Source organism: Oncorhynchus gorbuscha, linkage group LG06 (genome assembly GCF_021184085.1).
Source record: "Oncorhynchus gorbuscha isolate QuinsamMale2020 ecotype Even-year linkage group LG06, OgorEven_v1.0, whole genome shotgun sequence".
Lineage (NCBI taxonomy): Eukaryota > Metazoa > Chordata > Actinopteri > Salmoniformes > Salmonidae > Oncorhynchus > Oncorhynchus gorbuscha.
In genome coordinates this window covers 22,776,388-22,795,251 of record NC_060178.1, presented here as the reverse complement: position 1 = coordinate 22,795,251, position 18,864 = coordinate 22,776,388, and the positions used below count along the sequence as shown (strand labels likewise).

Below are 18,864 nucleotides of genomic sequence, written 5' to 3'. Positions count from 1 at the left end.
GTCAGCAGGATGTATATCAGCAGCAGAGGAGTCAGCAGGATGTATATCAGCAGAGGAGCCAGCAGGATGTATATCAGCAGAGGAGGAGTCAGCAGGATGTATATCAGCAGAGGAGGAGTCAGCAGGATGTATATCAGCAGCAGAGGAGTCAGCAGGATGTATATCAGCAGCAGAGGAGCCAGCAGGATGTATATCAGCAGAGGAGCCAGCTGGATGTATATCAGCAGAGGAGGAGTCAGCAGGATGTATATCAGCAGAGGAGCCAGCTGGATGTATATCAGCAGAGGAGTCAGCAGGATGTATATCAGCAGAGGAGCCAGCAGGATGTATATCAACAGAGGAGTCAGCAGGATGTATATCAGCAGAGGAGTCAGCAGGATGTATATCAGCAGAGGAGTCAGCAGGATGTATATCAGCAGAGGAGTCAGCAGGATATATATCAGCAGAGGAGTCAGCAGGATGTATATCAGCAGAGGAGCCAGCAGGATGTATATCAGCAGCAGAGGAGCAGGATCAGCAGGATGTATATCAGCAGAGGAGCCAGCAGGATGTATATCAGCAGCAGAGGAGTCAGCAGGATGTATATCAGCAGAGGAGCCAGCAGGATGTATATCAGCAGAGGAGTCAACAGGATGTATATCAGCAGCAAAGGAGTCAGCAGGATGTATATCAGCAGAGGAGTCAGCAGGATGTATATCAGCAGAGGAGTCAACAGGATGTATATCAGCAGAGGAGTCAGCAGGATGTATATCAGCAGCAAAGGAGTCAGCAGGATGTATATCAGCAGAGGAGTCAGCAGGATGTATATCAGCAGAGGAGTCAGCAGGATGTATATCAGCAGAGGAGTCAGCAGGATGTATATCAGCAGGCAGCAGAGGAGTCAGCAGGATGTATATCAGCAGAGGAGCCAGCAGGATGTATATCAGCAGAGGAGCCAGCAGGATGTATATCAGCAGAGAGAGCAGGATGTATATCAGCAGCAGGATGTATATCAGCAGAGGAGGATGTATATCAGCAGAGGAGTCAGCAGGATGTATATCAGCAGAGGAGTCAGCAGGATGTATATCAGCAGAGGAGTCAACAGGATGTATATCAGCAGAGGAGTCAGCAGGATGTATATCAGCAGCAAAGGAGTCAGCAGGATGTATATCAGCAGAGGAGTCAGCAGGATGTATATCAGCAGAGGAGTCAGGATGTATATCAGCAGAGGAGTCAGCAGGATGTATCAGCAGAGGAGTCAGCAGATGTATATCAGCAGAGGAGTCAGCAGGATGTATATCAGTATATCAGCAGCAGAGGAGTCAGCAGGATGTATATCAGCAGAGGAGCCAGCAGGATGTCAGCAGGATGTATATGTCAGCAGGATGTATATCAGCAGAGGAGTCAGCAGGATGTATATCAGCAGGAGAGGAGTCAACAGGATGTATATCAGCAGAGGAGTCAGCAGGATGTATATCAGCAGCAAAGGATCAGCAGGAGTATATCAGCAGAGGAGTCAGCAGGATGTATATCAGCAGAGGAGTCAGCAGGATGTATATCAGCAGCAAAGGAGTCAGCAGGATGTATATCAGCAGAGGAGGAGTCAGCAGGATGTATATCAGCAGCAAAGGAGTCAGCAGGATGTATATCAGCAGAGGAGTCAACAGGATGTATATCAGCAGAGGAGTCAGCAGGATGTATATCAGCAGAGGAGCCAGCAGGATGTATATCAGCAGAGGAGGAGTCAGCAGGATGTATATCAGCAGAGGAGGAGTCAGCAGGATGTATATCAGCAGCAGAGGAGTCAGCAGGATGTATATCAGCAGAGGAGCCAGCAGGATGTATATCAGCAGAGGAGTCAGCAGGATGTATATCAGCAGAGGAGTCAGCAGGATGTATATCAGCAGAGGAGTCAGCAGGATGTATATCAGCAGCAGAGGAGTCAGCAGGATGTATATCAGCAGAGGAGCCAGCAGGATGTATATCAGCAGAGGAGTCAGCAGGAGAGAGGGAGGGGAGAGAGGGAGAGGGAGAGAAGAGAGGGAGGGGAGAGAAGAGAGGGAGGGGAGAGAAGAAAGGGAGGGGGAGAGAGGGAGGGGAGATAAGAGAGGGAGAGGGAGGGGAGAGAGGGAGAGGGAGAGAAGAGAGGGAGGGGGAGAGAAGAGAGGGAGGGGAGAGAAGAGAGGGAGGGGAGAGAAGAGAGGGAGAGAAGAGAGGGAGGGGAGAGAAGAGAGGGAGGGGAGAGAAGAGAGAGTGGAGGAAGACACTCAAACCCTTTGAAGGACAAGGAAGTCAATAACGGGACACATCTGCAGCTTTCCCGCCCACCACCCTTTAAGACTTAAAACGGTTTCATCAGCTGCATCTTATCTTTTGGCCGGAGGGCTGGGAGAGGGCTGGGAGAGGGATGGGAGAGGGATGGGAGAGGGATGGGAGCGGTGTGCCTGCAGAGAGAGATGGATGGTTTACACAGGGCCAACAATGACTCCCAGATAACATTGTGACCAGCATGTCAGGGAGAGGCCCAGCTGAACACACACTAACACACACTACCCGCCTGGGAACCGCTCCATAGCTATGCTCCATTATAAACAGCTGGAGGCAGAGAGAGAGTGACAGAGAGAGAGAAAGGGGGAAGTTTAAGAAAGAGAGGGGTACGCCATAAACCTTCGCAACCACGTGTGGTCCTCTGCGCCATACTTTTACAAGCCTTACCAGACAAATTGCGTGTTTTGGGAACAGCAGGGAAGAGGATTTGGTCAATCTGGAGTGGCCATTTTGAGATATTCTATCATCTTCCGCGTGTGCACATGTGCTAACAGCGTGGGAATAGTGAAAAAGAGCTCTGGTTTAAGAGTTTCCCACCAGCTTCCCTTGATGTTTGCTTGTTATTCTTCAGGTTGTCATACCTACAAACCCACAATAGAGTTTACAGCCCCATGAAACAACCTGCAGCTGCTCAGGCCTCTATCTCCAATCCTGGTCTATGATGTCAGCGTTAGCTAGCCTAGCAACACAAACGCCAAATCCTTCTGGGTTTCCAGTTCTTCGGCGTGTCCACTTCTCCTGGTCCTTTCTGTCGGAGTGGATTAAAGAGAGGCTTGAGTTTCTTCTGAGCACCTAATCCTCCTCACAGCACAGGTCAACCTAACCCCCTGGAACTGCAGGAGGTCAGGGAGTTAGAGGAGCACGGGAGGCTATGAGAGCACCTCCGAGCCTGCAGGTGAAAGGGAGGGGTGATTTTTATAGCAGCAGGATAGAGAGACAATTTAAGAAGATACTGTAACATGGAGGTGAGACAAGTCCAGCTATGCTATGCTTTATGCTGTCCTGGGGCTAGGAATAGGCTTCGTTGTAATACATTTGGCCTGACCAGATGGTGCCTGGGTCTCGGCTGGAGAAGTCCCCTGTGGGGAAGTGCAGGGCTCTCAGGGGACCCAGCCTCAGAGGAGCCATCAAGAAGACACAGTTGACAGGGGAGCTGTGAGGCTGTGACACCAAGGAGACAGGGTGGGAGTCACACCTGGATACGTCCACCGGGCCCCGGGTTGAGGCAGGAGGGGAATACACACTGGGGCCTTACCAGGTGCTGAGGAAGCATATGGGAGAAGTAAAGGAAGAGAAAGCAGACAGACATGGACAGAAATGACAAAGATTTTGATTGTGTGCAGAGAGTGGAGAAAGAGATGGGGAGAGAGGTGGAAGGAGAGATTAAGCCCCAGGTGGAGAGAGAAGAGAGAGTGAAGCCGTAACAAAACATCCTGTCACCTCACCTTGAGCCCTAGACTGAAGAACTCCTTCCAACACACTAGCCTCCATCAGCCATCATGCTGTCACTGGAGCTGGGCTATAGAGAGCTGTCAGTCTGCTGGTTAAACTGTGAGGACGTGGTCTGACACAAAGTCTGACCACTCCAACAGCCTCCTACAGCACAGAGCTCAGACTGCACTGCCTGTCAGTCAACCACCAGCTCCACACAGACAGAAATAGAATAAGCATAGTATGAACAGAGAGAAAATTAGCATTACCTTTTTATTGGGACAATAAAGCCAAACTAATGTCATGTCATGAGCAAATATTTGAGCAAATGAGCAATGAGAGAATGAGAAAGAGATCAGAAGAGAAGAGAAGAGAAACAGAGGACGAAAGAGCAGAGATGAGGGAGGGAGAGGGGATGAGAGAGAACAATAAAGAAATCAAACAAAACGGAGAGAGAAGAACAGGAAGAAGAAGAGGAAGAGGACGAGTACAGAATACAGAGAGATAGAACTGGAGGCAGGGTAGGCTGTCAGACAGGCAGGGAGCCTCACAGAGCCACTGACCTGCAGAGAGAACAGACATGGGCAGAGAGAAGAGAGAGTGGAGGGCACGCTGTGACCAGTGTACCGCTGGCAGCAGTGTCACATGCCAACATCTGGTGCCTCCTGTGAGAGGCCTGTAGAAAGCCTGAAGCTCTGCTACAGCACACTGGCATGAGGCGCATTCATATTCCCCATACAATGTATGAATAGCAAGCGAGTGGGAGAGAGGTTGACCTGGTCAAATGCTGTATTAGGTTACCTTGCTGGAAAAAGCCTATGGTTACTCAGCAAGGTAAAACTCTGACAGCTTACTCAGAGAATCCCTGGAAATCTCTCTACTGGTAGGCCAAGGTGCATAGGGCAGCACAGAGAGAGACCATTAGCTCCTCTGTCGGTGAGTGTCACTACTTGACCCTAACACTGGAGTGATGGAGTGTTGGTGTGAGTTGCAAGGTCTCACTCCTTTCCTCTCTACTGTTTTCAAGCTTGCTTTTCTCTCTCTCTCTCTCTCTCTCTCTCTCTCTCTGCAGTGCTCTCTCCCTATGTCTCTTTATCTTCCTTTCTACACCTCTGTAGCTCTCTCTCATATTCTCTCTCACCCTCACCCTCTCTATTTCACCCCTTCTCTCAGGACATAGTGTCAGATCTGGGAAAGGGAGAAGGGAGTGGGTGTGAGGTAGCCGGCGGGCACTGAGTCACTCTTTCAGGTTTACTTTGTGCTGAACAAGAGAAGTACTAAGTCACTCTACAGACTCACGCGTCGTCTTACCAGAAACAGGAGGTTTCAAAATGAAGAGAAGGACCCTGCAACTCAATATTAGGAAGGTGTCCCTAATGTTTGGTATACTCTGTGTATATTTCACATACCAACTTCAATGTCATACAGGACATAATCTTTATTGTCCATTTATGTTTGGTCCAGGGCTATCTATTTAACTATCTATCTACCCCTGCCTTATCCGTTGTACCTGGTTCTCTCTCTGTAGTATCCCTGGTTCAGCAGTGTGTGCCTTCGACATGGAGCAGCTGGCTGGGGTGTTTGATGGGAGATTCAAGGAGCAGAAGTCACCTGAGTCTATATGGACCCCTGTTCCCGATGAGCTCATTCCCAAACCAAGGTACTGTATCACATAACATAGAGCATTGATCTTCTGTATGAGTCTAGTCGTGTAATACTATGTTAGCTGACTTATAGCTTATAGCTCCTTTCTCACAGTTCAACATTGGTAATGTGAGCTTGTGCCTGAGTACTATGGTACTTTTACCAGCAGAATACCACCCTGCATCCCACTGCTGGTTTGCTTCTGAAGCTCAGCAGGGTTGGTCCCTGGATGGGAGACCAGATGCTGCTGGAAGTGGTGTTAGAGGGCCAGTAGGAGGCACTCTTTCCTCTGGTCTAAATAAATATATCCCAATGCCCCAAGGCAGAGATTGGGGATATTGCCCTGTGTAGGGTGCCGTCTTTCAGATGGGAAGTTAAACGGGTGTCCTGACTCTCTGTGGTCATTAAAGATCCCATGGCACTTAATTGTAAGAGCAGGGGTGGTAACCTCGGTGTCCTGGCTAAATTCCCAATCTGGCCTCTCATTCCATCATGGCCACCTAATCATCCCCACCTTCCAATTGGCTCATTCATCCCCCCTCCTCTCCCCTGTAACTATTCCCCAGGTCGTTGCTCTAAATGAGAATGTGTTCCCAGTCAACTTACCTGGTAAAATAAATAAATAGACATATGGGTCAGCCTGTGCTAAGCCCTGTTCCCTCCACAGGCCAGGAGGCTGTGCCATCCAGGGCTCCAGGTTCAACTCCTCCAATGGTTTCCCTGATGAGATGTTGAACTTTGTGAAGACCCACCCCTTGATGGATGAGGCTGTGCCCTCACTGGGACAGAGCCCCTGGATTGTCAGGACCATGGTCAGGTGAGGCTCCACTGTTCTCTTATCACAGACATGAGATAAGACTCACACACACAAAAAACATACTGTTCTGTTGCCCTGAGATATGGCTGTAGACTTCTATGGGGTCTTACCATGTCTCAGGGCAAACTGTGTTGAGGGCTTGATAACAAACTAAAACATGGACCCATGCACCCAGACCTCATTTGCATGAACACACAGGCATTAGTCTGTGGGCCGGTGCTCCTTCTGTTTATGGCGGTCACTCGATCCGCTCACTGTGAGGGTTTGCTGCAGGAGGCAAGCAGCTGGGATGCATCAAACCCCACTGGCCACCAGCCGAGCCCGAGCAGGGAGGAGAAAATGAGTGTGACAAGTTGTATGTGGAATATTAAATACCCAGTGGTACATTAACTCATACACACAGGACTCATGTAGTTCAACTACGGTGCTATTGTCTCATGACAAGTCCATTCATCTGAATGGTATTAATGAGTGCTCTTGGTAATTAGTTCTGTATGTAAATGAGATGAATATTTTACTGTGTGAATCTCATTTAGTTGGTCTGGAGTGTCAGTGCAGTATGAGTAGACAGTGAGAGGTATGCAGGTAGACCCTATTCCAAATTGAGCCCCAGACACTACCCTAAGTAACTTCGTGTACGATTTGATCGGATCATTTAAGCTGAATTAAAATTGTAATAGCAGCTACACTTTGCCGTTTGACAGACTAGGTGGAATTAACACCACATTGCTTACTCCGATCCTCTCAGGTCCACACTAGGGGTCAACATGGGCCGGGATAGACTGTCTTTATCTCACCACTATATCTGCCTGTCCAGGTACCAGCTGAATAAGATGGTGATGGACACAGAGGCTGGCCCCAACCGGAACCGAACGGTGCTCTTCCTGGGCTCCAGCCGGGGGACCATCCTCAAGTTCCTGATCGTCCCCAACTGGGACAACACTGTGTCCGGCAGCAATGTCTTCCTGGAGGAGCTGGAGGGCTTCAACCCTGACAAGTAAGGATTAACAGGTTACAGACAGTCTCCAATAGGGTTTTTTGTTGTGCGGTATTGTGATCGTCTTCTTAATAATCTCTAAGTGTTTCACTGTAACATATATGTGGGACTGCAGGGGGGATAGGAAGCAGTCTAGGCAGATGGGGTATCAGTTGGTTATTATCTTCCACTTAGCCCAACTAGAAATGTCTCCTAACCAGAGCTACAGTGGCAGTGCTGCTTATTGTGCCCCCTGATCTAGTTGCAGGTAGCCTAGTGGTTAGAGTGTTGGGCCAGTAACCAACAGTTTGCTGGATCAAATCTCTAAGCTGACAAGGTAAAAATATGTTATCCTGAACCAGACAGTTAACCCACTGTTCCCTGGTAGGCAGTAGTTGTAAATAAGAATTTGTTCTTAACTGACTTGACTAGTTAAATAATTAATGTAAAATCTATTCTCAGCTTCAACTGAGGGGGAGATGGGGCTCATTTCACTGTAACGGAGCAGCACAATCTTAGCCGGCAGGTGAAAGGAGGTTCCAAGCGTAACTTCACTCCCCTTCAAAACAATCCATTCATTTAGGTGTCAAGGCAATGTTCCATTCCACAAACAACTTACATGGGGCGCGGAGGATTCAGATCACAGGAACAATTAGTTCCGGCTGCAGCAGTAGCGGCGGTGGTGCCGGTGTATGAGTGTGTTTGGAGGTGATTTGCTGTGTGGTGACGGTTGCATGACTGTGAGCCTGGTATAGGGGTGTATGACAGGGCTGGCAGGGAGCCAGCTAATCAGGAGACAGGTAATGGAGAAATCAGATCAGCATTCTCCCAGCCTGCCCTTCCTTAACCCCAGACCATCTCTCCTAATGGGTCCAGGGTAGATAGACGGGCCACTGCTACCATCACCGGGGCAACGGGAACACAAGACATCACAGAGAGAGATCCACAAAGCCCAAATTGGTTTGTGATTGGCTGCCATAATGAACCAGGAAATGACGGGGTGGAAATGGAGGGACTAATGGTCCACACTTTCATTATTCTCGCTACCTGTCTCCATTTGATTATTTCTTACTTTTACTTGTTGCTTGTTCTCTCTCTCTCTCTGTCTCTCTCTCTCTCTCTCTCTCTCTGTCTCTGTCTCTCTCTCTCTCTCTCTCTCTCTCTGTCTCTCTCTCTCTGTCTCTCTCTCTCTGTCTGTCTCTGTCTCTCTGTCTCTGTCTCTCTGTCTCTGTCTCTCTGTCTCTGTCTCTCTCTCTCTCTCTCTCTCTCTCTCTCTCTCTCTCTCTCTCTCTCTCTCTCTCTCTCTCTCTCTCTCTCTCTCTCTCTCTCTCTCTCTCTCTCTTCTCTCTCTCTCTCTCTCTCTGGTTTGTCACATAGTGGATGTTTGTTGTGAGGTATGACTCACAGCTTGGCCGTACCGTACTGTAATTTCTGTAGAATCTCAAACCTGTAGTGTGTGATAAATTCCCCCTAATGACTCCTAAGCTCTCAGACATGTTAATTACCATAAGCCCATGCATGAGTCCACATATGTATATAGATCGATACAAATCCAGCCTACAAAGGAAGGTGTGTGGAAGATATGGGAGTGCTAAGTGGCAATTAGAGCTAATGCAGGGTGTAGCTGGTGGCTTGTTTGATGTCCATCCAACCCTAGACCTCACCCATCAGCACCCTGCATACTAAAGATGACACTGTGATAACCAGGCATTTCAATGCTTCCGAATGCACGTTACTGCTTTTACTGCTATTGTTGTGCTTTTATTTATATACCGGTTTGAGTTATACTGGTTTGAGTTATACTGGTTTGAGTTATACTGGTTTGAGTTATACTGGTTTGAGTTTAACTGGTTTGAGCTATACTGGTTTGAGTTATACTGGTTTGAGTTATATTGGTTTGAGTTAAACTGGTTTGAGTTATACTGGTTTGAGTTTAACTGGTTTGAGTTATACTGGTTTGAGTTATACTGGTTTGAGTTGAACTGGTTTGAGTTATACTGGTTTGAGTTATACTGGTTTGAGTTATACTGGTTTGAGTTTAACTGGTTTGAGTTATACTGGTTTGAGTTATACTGGTTTGAGTTTAACTGGTTTGAGTTATACTGGTTTGAGTTATACTGGTTTGAGTTATACTGGTTTGAGTTGAACTAGTTTGAGTTAAACTGTTTTGAGTTATACTGGTTTGAGTTATACTGGTTTGAGTTATACTGGTTTGAGTTAAACTGTTTTGAGTTATACTGGTTTGAGTTATACTGGTTTGAGTTAAACTGGTTTGAGTTATACTGGTTTGAGTTAAACTGGTTTGAGTTATACTGGTTTGAGTTATACTGGTTTGAGTTATACTGGTTTGAGTTGAACGAGTTTGAGTTATACTTCATGAAGCATTAGGTGTGAAGAACTGAGCAGTGAGTGTTGTCTTGGTGTCACGTGTATTGAGATCAATATGAAATAGAGTAGGGTTCTGTGCAGTCAGTGTGTGATATGATGTTTGATATTGAGGTGCATTAACATGTTAACTCTGTGTGTGTGTCCAGGTGTGGGGAGGACACTCCGCAGGCGAGGCATCTGTTGTCCCTGACTCTGGACCGGGTGAGCCGCTCTCTGCTGCTGGCCTTCCCCTCTTGTGTGGTCAGGGTCCCTGTGGCACGATGCCAGCTCTACTCACGCTGCATGAAGTAAGTCACACACACACACCTCACACACACCCTACAAACACGTCACTGTCCTCTGTAGCTCACACACACTTTTCAGCCACATACAGTAGATCTGTCACTTACCCTAAGCCCCGCCCAGTACCGATCATTAAAATCACACCTTCAGTCAGGCCCTAAACCTTCTGCCAACGTTAAAAAAGCTACCCTCAGTGCACCTAAATACTTTACCACATCCCCAAGTGCTCTTCAACAGATCTGTAAATCCAAAATACCACAACACAAGTCTTACTTTCTTGCCTTTGGGCCTTGCTGATCCATCACTAAGTCGTGTTGCCTTGATGCCAGCAGTCTCCAGACCTAGTGAGGAGTGACATGCAGTAAACCATATTTCACATTTTTTATGTGTTCACTGAACCTGGGGACTCATACATGTCTGTAATGTGTTCACTGAACCTGGGGACTCATACATGTCTGGAATGTGTTCACTGAACCTGGGGACTCATACATGTCTGTAATGTGTTCACTGAACCTGGGGACTCATACATGTCTGTAATGTGTTCACTGAACCTGGGGACTCATACATGTCTGTAATGTGTTCACTGAACCTGGGGACTCATACATGTCTGTAATGTGTTCACTGAACCTGGGGACTCATACATGTCTGTAATGTGTTCACTGAACCTGGGGACTCATACATGTCTGTAATGTGTTCACTGAACCCGGGGACTCATACATGTCTGGAATGTGTTCACTGAACCTGGGGACTCATACATGTCTGTAATGTGTTCACTGAACCTGGGGACTCATACATGTCTGTAATGTGTTCACTGAACCCGGGGACTCATACATGTCTGTAATGTGTTCACTGAACCTGGGGACTCATACATGTCTGTAATGTGTTCACTGAACCTGGGGACTCATACATGTCTGAAATGTGTTCACTGAACCTGGGGACTCATACATGTCTGTAATGTGTTCACTGAACCTGGGGACTCATACATGTCTGTAATTTGTTCACTGAACCTGGGGACTCATACATGTCTGTAATGTGTTCACTGAACCTGGGGACTCATACATGTCTGTAATGTGTTCACTGAACCTGGGGACTCATACATGTCTGTAATGTGTTCACTGAACCTGGGGACTCATACATGTCTGTAATGTGTTCACTGAACCTGGGGACTCATACATGTCTGTAATGTGTTCACTGAACCTGGGGACTCATACATGTGTGTAATCCCATGCACATTTGGAATGGATCCATCACTAAAGACCATGTTTACTCTGTTTATCTCCAGGAACTGCATCGCCTCCAGGGACCCCTACTGTGGCTGGACCAGGGGAAGCACCTGCTCTTTCCTCAGGCCCGGGACTAGGTGAGGTGCTGGGGGTGACAAGGGCACTGCTCTGGCCTCTGTCTGTCTCTCTGTCTGTTCCCTGTCTGCTATGGACCTGCCCCGGGTCTCGCTGGTACATTTGTACTCTGTTTTGTTTCTTTCAGGACTCTGTCTGGTGTCTGTTTGGTCTTTGTCTGATCTCCAATTGGTCTCCGTCTGGTCTCTGTCTGGTCTCTGTCTGGTGTCTGTCTGGTCTCTGCACTGCTCTGGCCTCTGTCTGTCTCTCTGTCTGTTCCCTGTCTGATACCGCGGTCCCGGGTCTCGCTGGTGTTCTCTTTTTGGTCTCTGTCTGGTCTCTGTCTGATCTCTGTCTGGTCTCTGTCTGGTCTCTATTTGGTCTCTGTCTCGTCTCTGTTTGGACTCTGTCTGGTCTCTGTCTGTTCTCTTTTGGTCTCTGTCTGGTCTCTGTCTGATCTCTGTCTGGTCTCTGTTTGGTCTCTGTCTGGTTTCTGTCTGGTCTCTGTCTGGTCTGTACCTGCTCTCTGTCTGGTCTGTACCTGCCCTCTGTCTGATCTCTGTCTGGTCTGTACCTGCTCTCTGTCAGGTCTGTACCTGCCCTCTGTCTGGTCTCTGTCTGGTGTCTGTTTGGTGTCTGTCTGGTCTCTGTCTGGTCTGTACCTGCCCTCTGTCTGGTCTCTGTCTGGTGTCTATTTGGTGTCTGTTTGGTGTCTGTCTGGTCTCTGTCTGGTCTGTACCTGCCCTTTGTCTGGTCTCTGTTTGGTGTCTGTCTGCTCTCTGTCTGGTCTGTACCTGCTCTCTGTTTCATCTGTACCTGCTGGACCACCTGGGTTGCTGTAACAATCATTATTGGTACTTAATGAGTTAGGCTTAGGTTCTGACAGACCCTACAGTTTATAAGCCTGCAGAGCGAGCTGTGTTCATTCATTCATTCATCTATGATGTCTGCTATTGCCGTTGTGTGTTCACAACAATGCTGCATTTTCAATACAGCTTAATATCCAGAGCTGGGTGTACGTCTTTGTCAGGGTTGTGTTGGTCTTGTTCTCCTGCCATAGGAAGATTCCTGCCTGTCTTTGCAGCTCACCTCTTGTTCTGGTCTGTAAACCCTCCCCGCTCCATCACCGCTCCCTCCCAATCCCCCCCGCTCCCCCACCGCTCCCTCGCAATCCCTACCGCTCCCCCCCGCTTCCTCCCAACCCCCCCCCCCCCCGCTCAATCCCCCCCTCGCTCCCCCCGCTCACTCCCCGCTCCCCCACCGCTCCCTCCCTCCCAATCCCTCCTCGCTTCCTTTCCGCTCCCCCACCGCTCCTTCCCAATCCCACCCGCTCCCCCTCCCATCCCCCCCACCCCCCCCTCCCGCTCCCCCACGCTCCCTTCCCCGCTCCCCCACACTCCCTTCCCACTCCCCCATCCCTCCCCCACCGTTCCCCCTGTTCCCCCACTGCCCCCCGCCCTCTCCCCCACCACTCCCCCACCACTTCCCCTCACGTCCACCCAACCCAGTGAAATAAAATCTCTCTTTAGAGAGGCTGCTTATTGATTTATGTGTGTGAACAGGTACAGTGCCAGCAGTATCAGACAACAGAGCCTTAAAGAGCACCTTACGGCCTCACCGTTCTACAGTTAAGGCTCCTGTGTTGTTTCTGATTTGATTTAACAAGGGCGGTCAACTTGCCCATCGATCCTGTATCGAGTGATGCGCCAGTTCTAGTTTGAGGATGAATTCCATTTGGAAAAGTCAAAACAATGCTGGACAATGAAGAAACTCTCAGTAGTTTGCAATATAAGACTGTAATATGGACTATAACATGGACTGTAACAGGGACTATAACATGGACTGTAACATGGACTATAATATAATATAAGACTGTAACATGGACTATATTGAAAGGAAGATAATTAAGTTCCTTACTGATTAGTTTGTGTTGATATTGTTTTATTACTTTAGGTGTTTTGTGCATCTTTATCAGACTTTACGTTCATATTGCTCAGTTATAACTTTACCGGTAATCTTGCCTCCTGTAGACAATTAGTCCTTAAACTAATGAGCATTTTCTCAGCTGAAGGTATTGTTACAAAACATTGCCATCCTACCCATCTATTCTAAAGATTACAGCCTGCAGCCTGCATTTAGCCAACACAATATACCCTATCAGGGTGAGCAATATATTCACAATTACTGTAGCCTCCAACCACTTCAGTGTAAACTCACTTTTCAAAGTCACTCTCAGGCAGTAAAACACTCAGTTGGCCTGCTTGTTGTCTGGGCCTTTTGAGCTAATTGCAGATCGTACAGCAGGAGACACATCCCAGTGAGCTGTCTGTGACTGTTGCTGTGCAGTCTGCCCTCTTGCCCTCTGCACTTTCCATGTTTAAATTACAGAATTGGACGGGGGCCATTTTGAAGTCAAACTGCAGCCATTTCTCCTCGTTAGAGGGCCTTTATGGTATACATTCACTAGATTAGAATAACTAGCTGATGTTTCTCTGGATATGGGCCATGCCTAAGAGTGGCCTGCTCTCTCCAGGGAACTATAATACACCTGGTCTGGTCTCACTGCCACTGGAACTCACTGGTTTCATTTCCTTTTTATTTTGTCGATTCATCATAGAATGTCAGAGCTCCTTTTAGTTTTCCAAGGTCTCATATTACCAAAGTAGAAATTGTCAATTGTTTTTAAAGTACGAGGGGAAAGAGCATATCCAGACGTGCTTTCAGAGGTGGGGGTATACTGTACTATCAACTTCACACTAAAAACTCTTCCTGTCCTTTCTGGTACATTTCATAGTGTTTTGTTTACCAGAGAAAAGCAGAAAGTTCTGTCAGACCAAAGCAGTTACGCGATGTGTTGTTTGTGTCCGTTGATAAATGACTGCGTCTTCCCGCTCTTCCAGACTGCCGTTCGAGCAAGACGTAGAACACGGCAACGTGTCCCACTTGGGCGACTGTGACGGTAAGATATGTTTATCTTTCTCTTTATTGCCATCCTCTCAACCTGTGTTGAGAAGTATTAGTGTTGATTCTGTGTTCCTTACGTAATTGCCTTCTCTGGGGTAGAACATCATACTGCTGCCGAGCTCCATATCATCATTCATTACATTACATTTAAGTCATTTAGCAGACGCTCTTATCCAGAGCGACTTACAAATTGGTGCATTCACCTTATGACATCCAGTGGAACAGCCCATGTTCCCATGTTGAAATCCCCGTGTCTGTTTAGAATCTTTCCTTTTTTTCTCTTCCCCAGCTTTGCCCCAGCCACTCAGATAAATAGTACATAACGGTCACACACGTGCCTCTAATCCTGCATCAGAGGGGCTGTTTGAAGCTGCTCTCCCGCCCCTGGACCCCTCTGGGTCCTGCTCTTTTTCTGTCTACGGGTGCTGGGCCGGTGGCTTGTCACTCTTCCTCTACGCTTGCGGTTCTGATGCTGACATGACAAACGTGTGGTGGCCCTGACTTCTGCTGACAGAGGTGTGGTTGGTTGTCTCAAGATGAATGGTGCACCTGGGTACGCTTGCCAAAAGGGTGCGCCAGAATCAGTCTATCAGCTGCCAGAGTCATTAGGCACTGTGTCTTAGATAGTGATGAACTTGTGCTTCAATTTCCTACTCCTATTGATGCTAAATCCGTTTTTACAGCACATAGTTCCCCCAGTGTACATCGCTCACATGGTCTACACAGATCTCTGTATCTATCAACAGACAAGACAGTCTGTGGAAGACAAAAAGCTGTAGCAAAGAGACCAGTTATGACATTTCATCATTCATAGTGTTACTGTTTGTAACCTGTGAAGTATCGTCTTCATTCTCACATCACATCACAACACACACACACACACACACACACACACACACACACACACACACACACACACACACACACACACACACACACACACACACACACACACACACACACACACACACACACACACACACACACACACACACACACACACACACACACACACACACACACACACACACACAGAGGGAAGGCAGGTGTGAGTCTCCAAAGCTCTGAGGTAGATTAGACAGAAGCATATCAGTCCATATCTCTCTACCTGACATCTGTCTGAGTCTGTAGCAGGCAGATAGAAAAGAGCCTGCCGTGCTCCATCCATCTATCTATGGGTTAATGCAGCATTCATCACCATCTCCCTCCTTCTCTCTCTCCCTGAGTGAGGGAGCGTACCCGGGCTCTGCCGCTCCTCAGTGGTGCCCCCACTGCACACACACAGCGCCGGGCTAGGGCCCACCGAGCTGAAGCCACAGCCAAACTCCAGCCAGACCCCCCCCCCCTTTTCGGCGCCCCACAGAGGAAGATGGATGGCCAGCCCTGCTAACAGCCCATCTTACTGCCTGTCCTTCTCCTTAGCCAGAGAAAAGTACCCCTGGAATGAGAGGAGGGGGAATCGATTTTCATCTCCTCTTTGGCTCGATCTGAGTCTAATAAATATCAGGAGTGAATCTATAAAGCAGTCTGCAGCCGTGATGGCTGAGGGGCTGAAGGAGGGGTTGAGGGAGGAGACATGGCTGAGCCCGGGGTCCTGGACAGGGGCGTGACAAATGGAGTGAGAAGGCCACCTCCGTGTCTGGAATCACCGTGTTGGCACTGCTCCCGTTAGTGATAGCGTGACGAGGCAGTTACTCTGTCAGTTGGCACAAGGAGGCTGCCTACTCCTGCTCTCACACCTCGCTTTTGCTCTCCCTCTCCATCCATCCTTCCACAGTATCAAAAGTTAGAGCATGATTCAGTGCAGGAACAGTATATCCCATGGTGGTCTACTTCAGCCCAGGTTAGGAAAGAGGCAGTCACTGTCTCTCTTCTTCTACTCAACAACACAGAGATCAGTTCAGGACAAGAGTTAGCGATTTCCCCCCTGAAATGTCAGACGTTTGGATGCCTGACTTCTCTAAATCAGTCCTGATCAAAGCAGATGGAGACGTCACAGCTTTTAATTGAGCTGACCTGTGGTGAAGGGCTGCTTAGTCAAATGAGTCCAATCAGAGCTGTGTGTGTGTGTGTGTGTGTGTGTGTGTGTGTGTGTGTGTGTGTGTGTGTGTGTGTGTGTGTGTGTGTGTGTGTGTGTGTGTGTGTGTGTGTGCGTGCGTGCGTGCGTGCGTGCGTGCGTGCGTGTGTGTGTGAGAGGGAGAGGGAGAGGGAGAGGGAGAGGGAGAGAGGGAGAGCCTGTGTGAGTTTGTGTTTGCATGCGCGTGGCTCTGCATGCTGAGGGTCTGGGCCTATCCTACCTCACGTCAGCCCACAGCCTACAGCTCAATCACTCTGTCCCCAGAGCAGCCCAAGCCTAATGCTGGACTTAGACTTTTAATCATGTTTGAGTTGAACCCAGTCAGCTCTGAAAACTCCTCTAAACTTGTCAGGTAATAATCACCAGCTGTGTAAACACAATAATGAGCGGGGTTTGAGTCCGGGCGTCAACTGATTGTCTAACGTGTCAGCTCCACTTATGGGCAGTTATTGCACCACGCGACTGCAGAGTGTACGTTTTCCAGGTCATGACCTAACTTGCAGGAGTATCAGTTACAACAGGCTAAGCTCAGCTAAGTGTCAGGCTAGACATCAACCGTATACTATTTCATTTGTTGAAAGGGACCTTTAACTCTCACAAAATGTAAAACTAAGTACATAGAAAAAGGCTAGAACCTTATAGTGGTGTTTCTTCACCCAAAAGCTCCAGACAGCTTGGTACCAGTGATACGGTTCCAATGCTTCACTAGCAAACGCTGTGGGAATCAACAGGAATTTCTGTTCGCACAAAAAGCTCATCAGCTAATGTCAACTGTATTAAACCAGGCGTCAAATGGGAGAGGATGCTGTCACTGCAGGAGAGAGTCGCTGGCACTATCACTTGTTCCAAGTCAACGCATTTCAAATCTACCTTTTCCCAGAAAGACGTCTCAGGGAAGCCGAGTAGGTTTCCGTCTGTGTGAACCAAGACAAAACGCGATAGTCAACTCTTACACTCCTTCGCTGCTCGCTCACCATTCACTCCTTCCACGCCGCCTTGAAAGCACTCAGGCATAATGACAGACCCTCGCCAGCGAGCGAAGCCATTACAGATGGAAGCAATTATGGTGCTGTGAAAATATTTCTCAATGTAAGGCGGTGTTTTGCCCTGGAGAACAGCGGGTTGCAATCACAAATGAATTGAGGTCCACAGCACAGCATTGAAGCGAGAGCAGGAAAGATCTGACGCGGTTGCGTCATGTTAATGGGTGACAACTGCAAGGACTCCGGGGGAGAGGAAGCGGGAGGGAGCATTTGTTAGCACATTTACCACATTCTAATTTGTGTCGGTTAGAGGCCTGAAAGGAGCCGGTAAAGATTAGTGCTTTATATTTACATTGTGGGAGTAGTAAGTAGAGTTTTGAAACCTCTAGATGACAAATGCATTCCCTGAGGCTGAACCCAGCAGAGACACTGCAGCAATCACTCTAGGAGAGCTGCTCTGTCTGAGATCTTGGCGACCTTTACTACACCGAAGTCATCCGTGCCCGACTATCAAAGCTCCGCTCCTCGCACAACGAGAAGGAGGAGGGCAACCCACACGCCCCAGACGCCAGCCTACGTTCCTCTCACATACATCTCAGCCACAAAGCAAAGATCTGAGACGCTTGAGCTGGGCCTATCCTACCTGCTGTCTGATGAGAGGTGCGGGTTTCTGAATTGTGAGGGAGTTTCAATGTGCTGCATCAAACCTGAATATCTAGAGAGGTGCGAGGACTCCTGAAGGGTTTCTTCTCTTTCATGTGGGTCTCTCTTGTGAGGAGTATGGGGAGAAGAGAGCGGTAGGAGAGAGAGAGAGAGTAGGCAGCGAGGTGAAAACTGATGGGTATCAGAGAGAGCATGAAAGGACAAACAGCTGCCGTGAGGAGCCGACCGAGCCGGGCCGATAGCTGGCTAACACACCGCCATCAGGCCTCTGCGTGTCAACAGGAAATAAACCCCATAGACACAAATTCATGCCGAACTGTAAAGTGCTGATCTGGCGAAGGATGATTGACTGCCTCAGTCTAATGCGTTCTAAGGCCTCACGCTGCATGGCTGAGGAAAAAGTGTTCAGCAGTTAGTTAAGTCCCAGAGCCCCATAATGCCTCATTCCTAACCCTCACATAGTGACATCGTCTCTGAAACTCGTGGCATTATCTCTCACTGAGACTATAATCCAGCGTGCTGTTCCCAGGTAACATTCGGCCTCCCCTCACTAGTCTCCACACCCAGTGTATCGATCACCTTAAAGGGGATTTTGTTCAATTCACCACAAAAGCTGTCTATCTGATGCCTCATCTCACTGAGGATTGGTCTCATTGTTGTACAGGAGGATTTTCTAAAGCCGTGGGCCTGTGGCGGAGCGGATGTATGGTGCTGAAGGCATTTCATTAAGCGTGTGTCGTAAATCAGAGGAGCAGGGCGGAGGAGCTGATTCAATCAGCCAACCAGATGGGCTGGAGTCCCAACCAATGCTGGATGATTGAATCATCCCACTACTAAACCTTAAACAGTGTGTGATGGGAACAAACCCAATGCTACAACACTGAGGTGTTAAAACACAGAAACAAATAGTTCTGTGTTTTCAGCTGGCGGTCATACTGTATATTGTGGTGTGTACAGCCATGGCACACTAGATTTATGTCTACAGCATGTGGGAA

The 18,864-nt window shown here is 48.3% G+C and overlaps 1 protein-coding gene across 5 annotated transcripts in view; it reads left to right on the top strand.

Annotated features, from left to right (window-relative positions):
* The window catches only part of LOC124037706 (semaphorin-6B-like), a 164,724-nt gene that overhangs the window by 114,614 nt on the left and 31,246 nt on the right, over nt 1-18,864 (top strand). For all 5 annotated transcript variants that reach the window (XM_046352685.1, XM_046352684.1, XM_046352688.1 and 2 more), the window contains 6 exons: nt 5,267-5,398; nt 6,050-6,199; nt 7,017-7,196; nt 9,710-9,850; nt 11,128-11,205; nt 14,083-14,141. In XM_046352685.1, the coding sequence (XP_046208641.1) occupies nt 5,267-5,398; nt 6,050-6,199; nt 7,017-7,196; nt 9,710-9,850; nt 11,128-11,205; nt 14,083-14,141 (740 nt within the window). The remainder of the gene's footprint in view (nt 1-5,266; nt 5,399-6,049; nt 6,200-7,016; nt 7,197-9,709; nt 9,851-11,127; nt 11,206-14,082; nt 14,142-18,864) is intronic.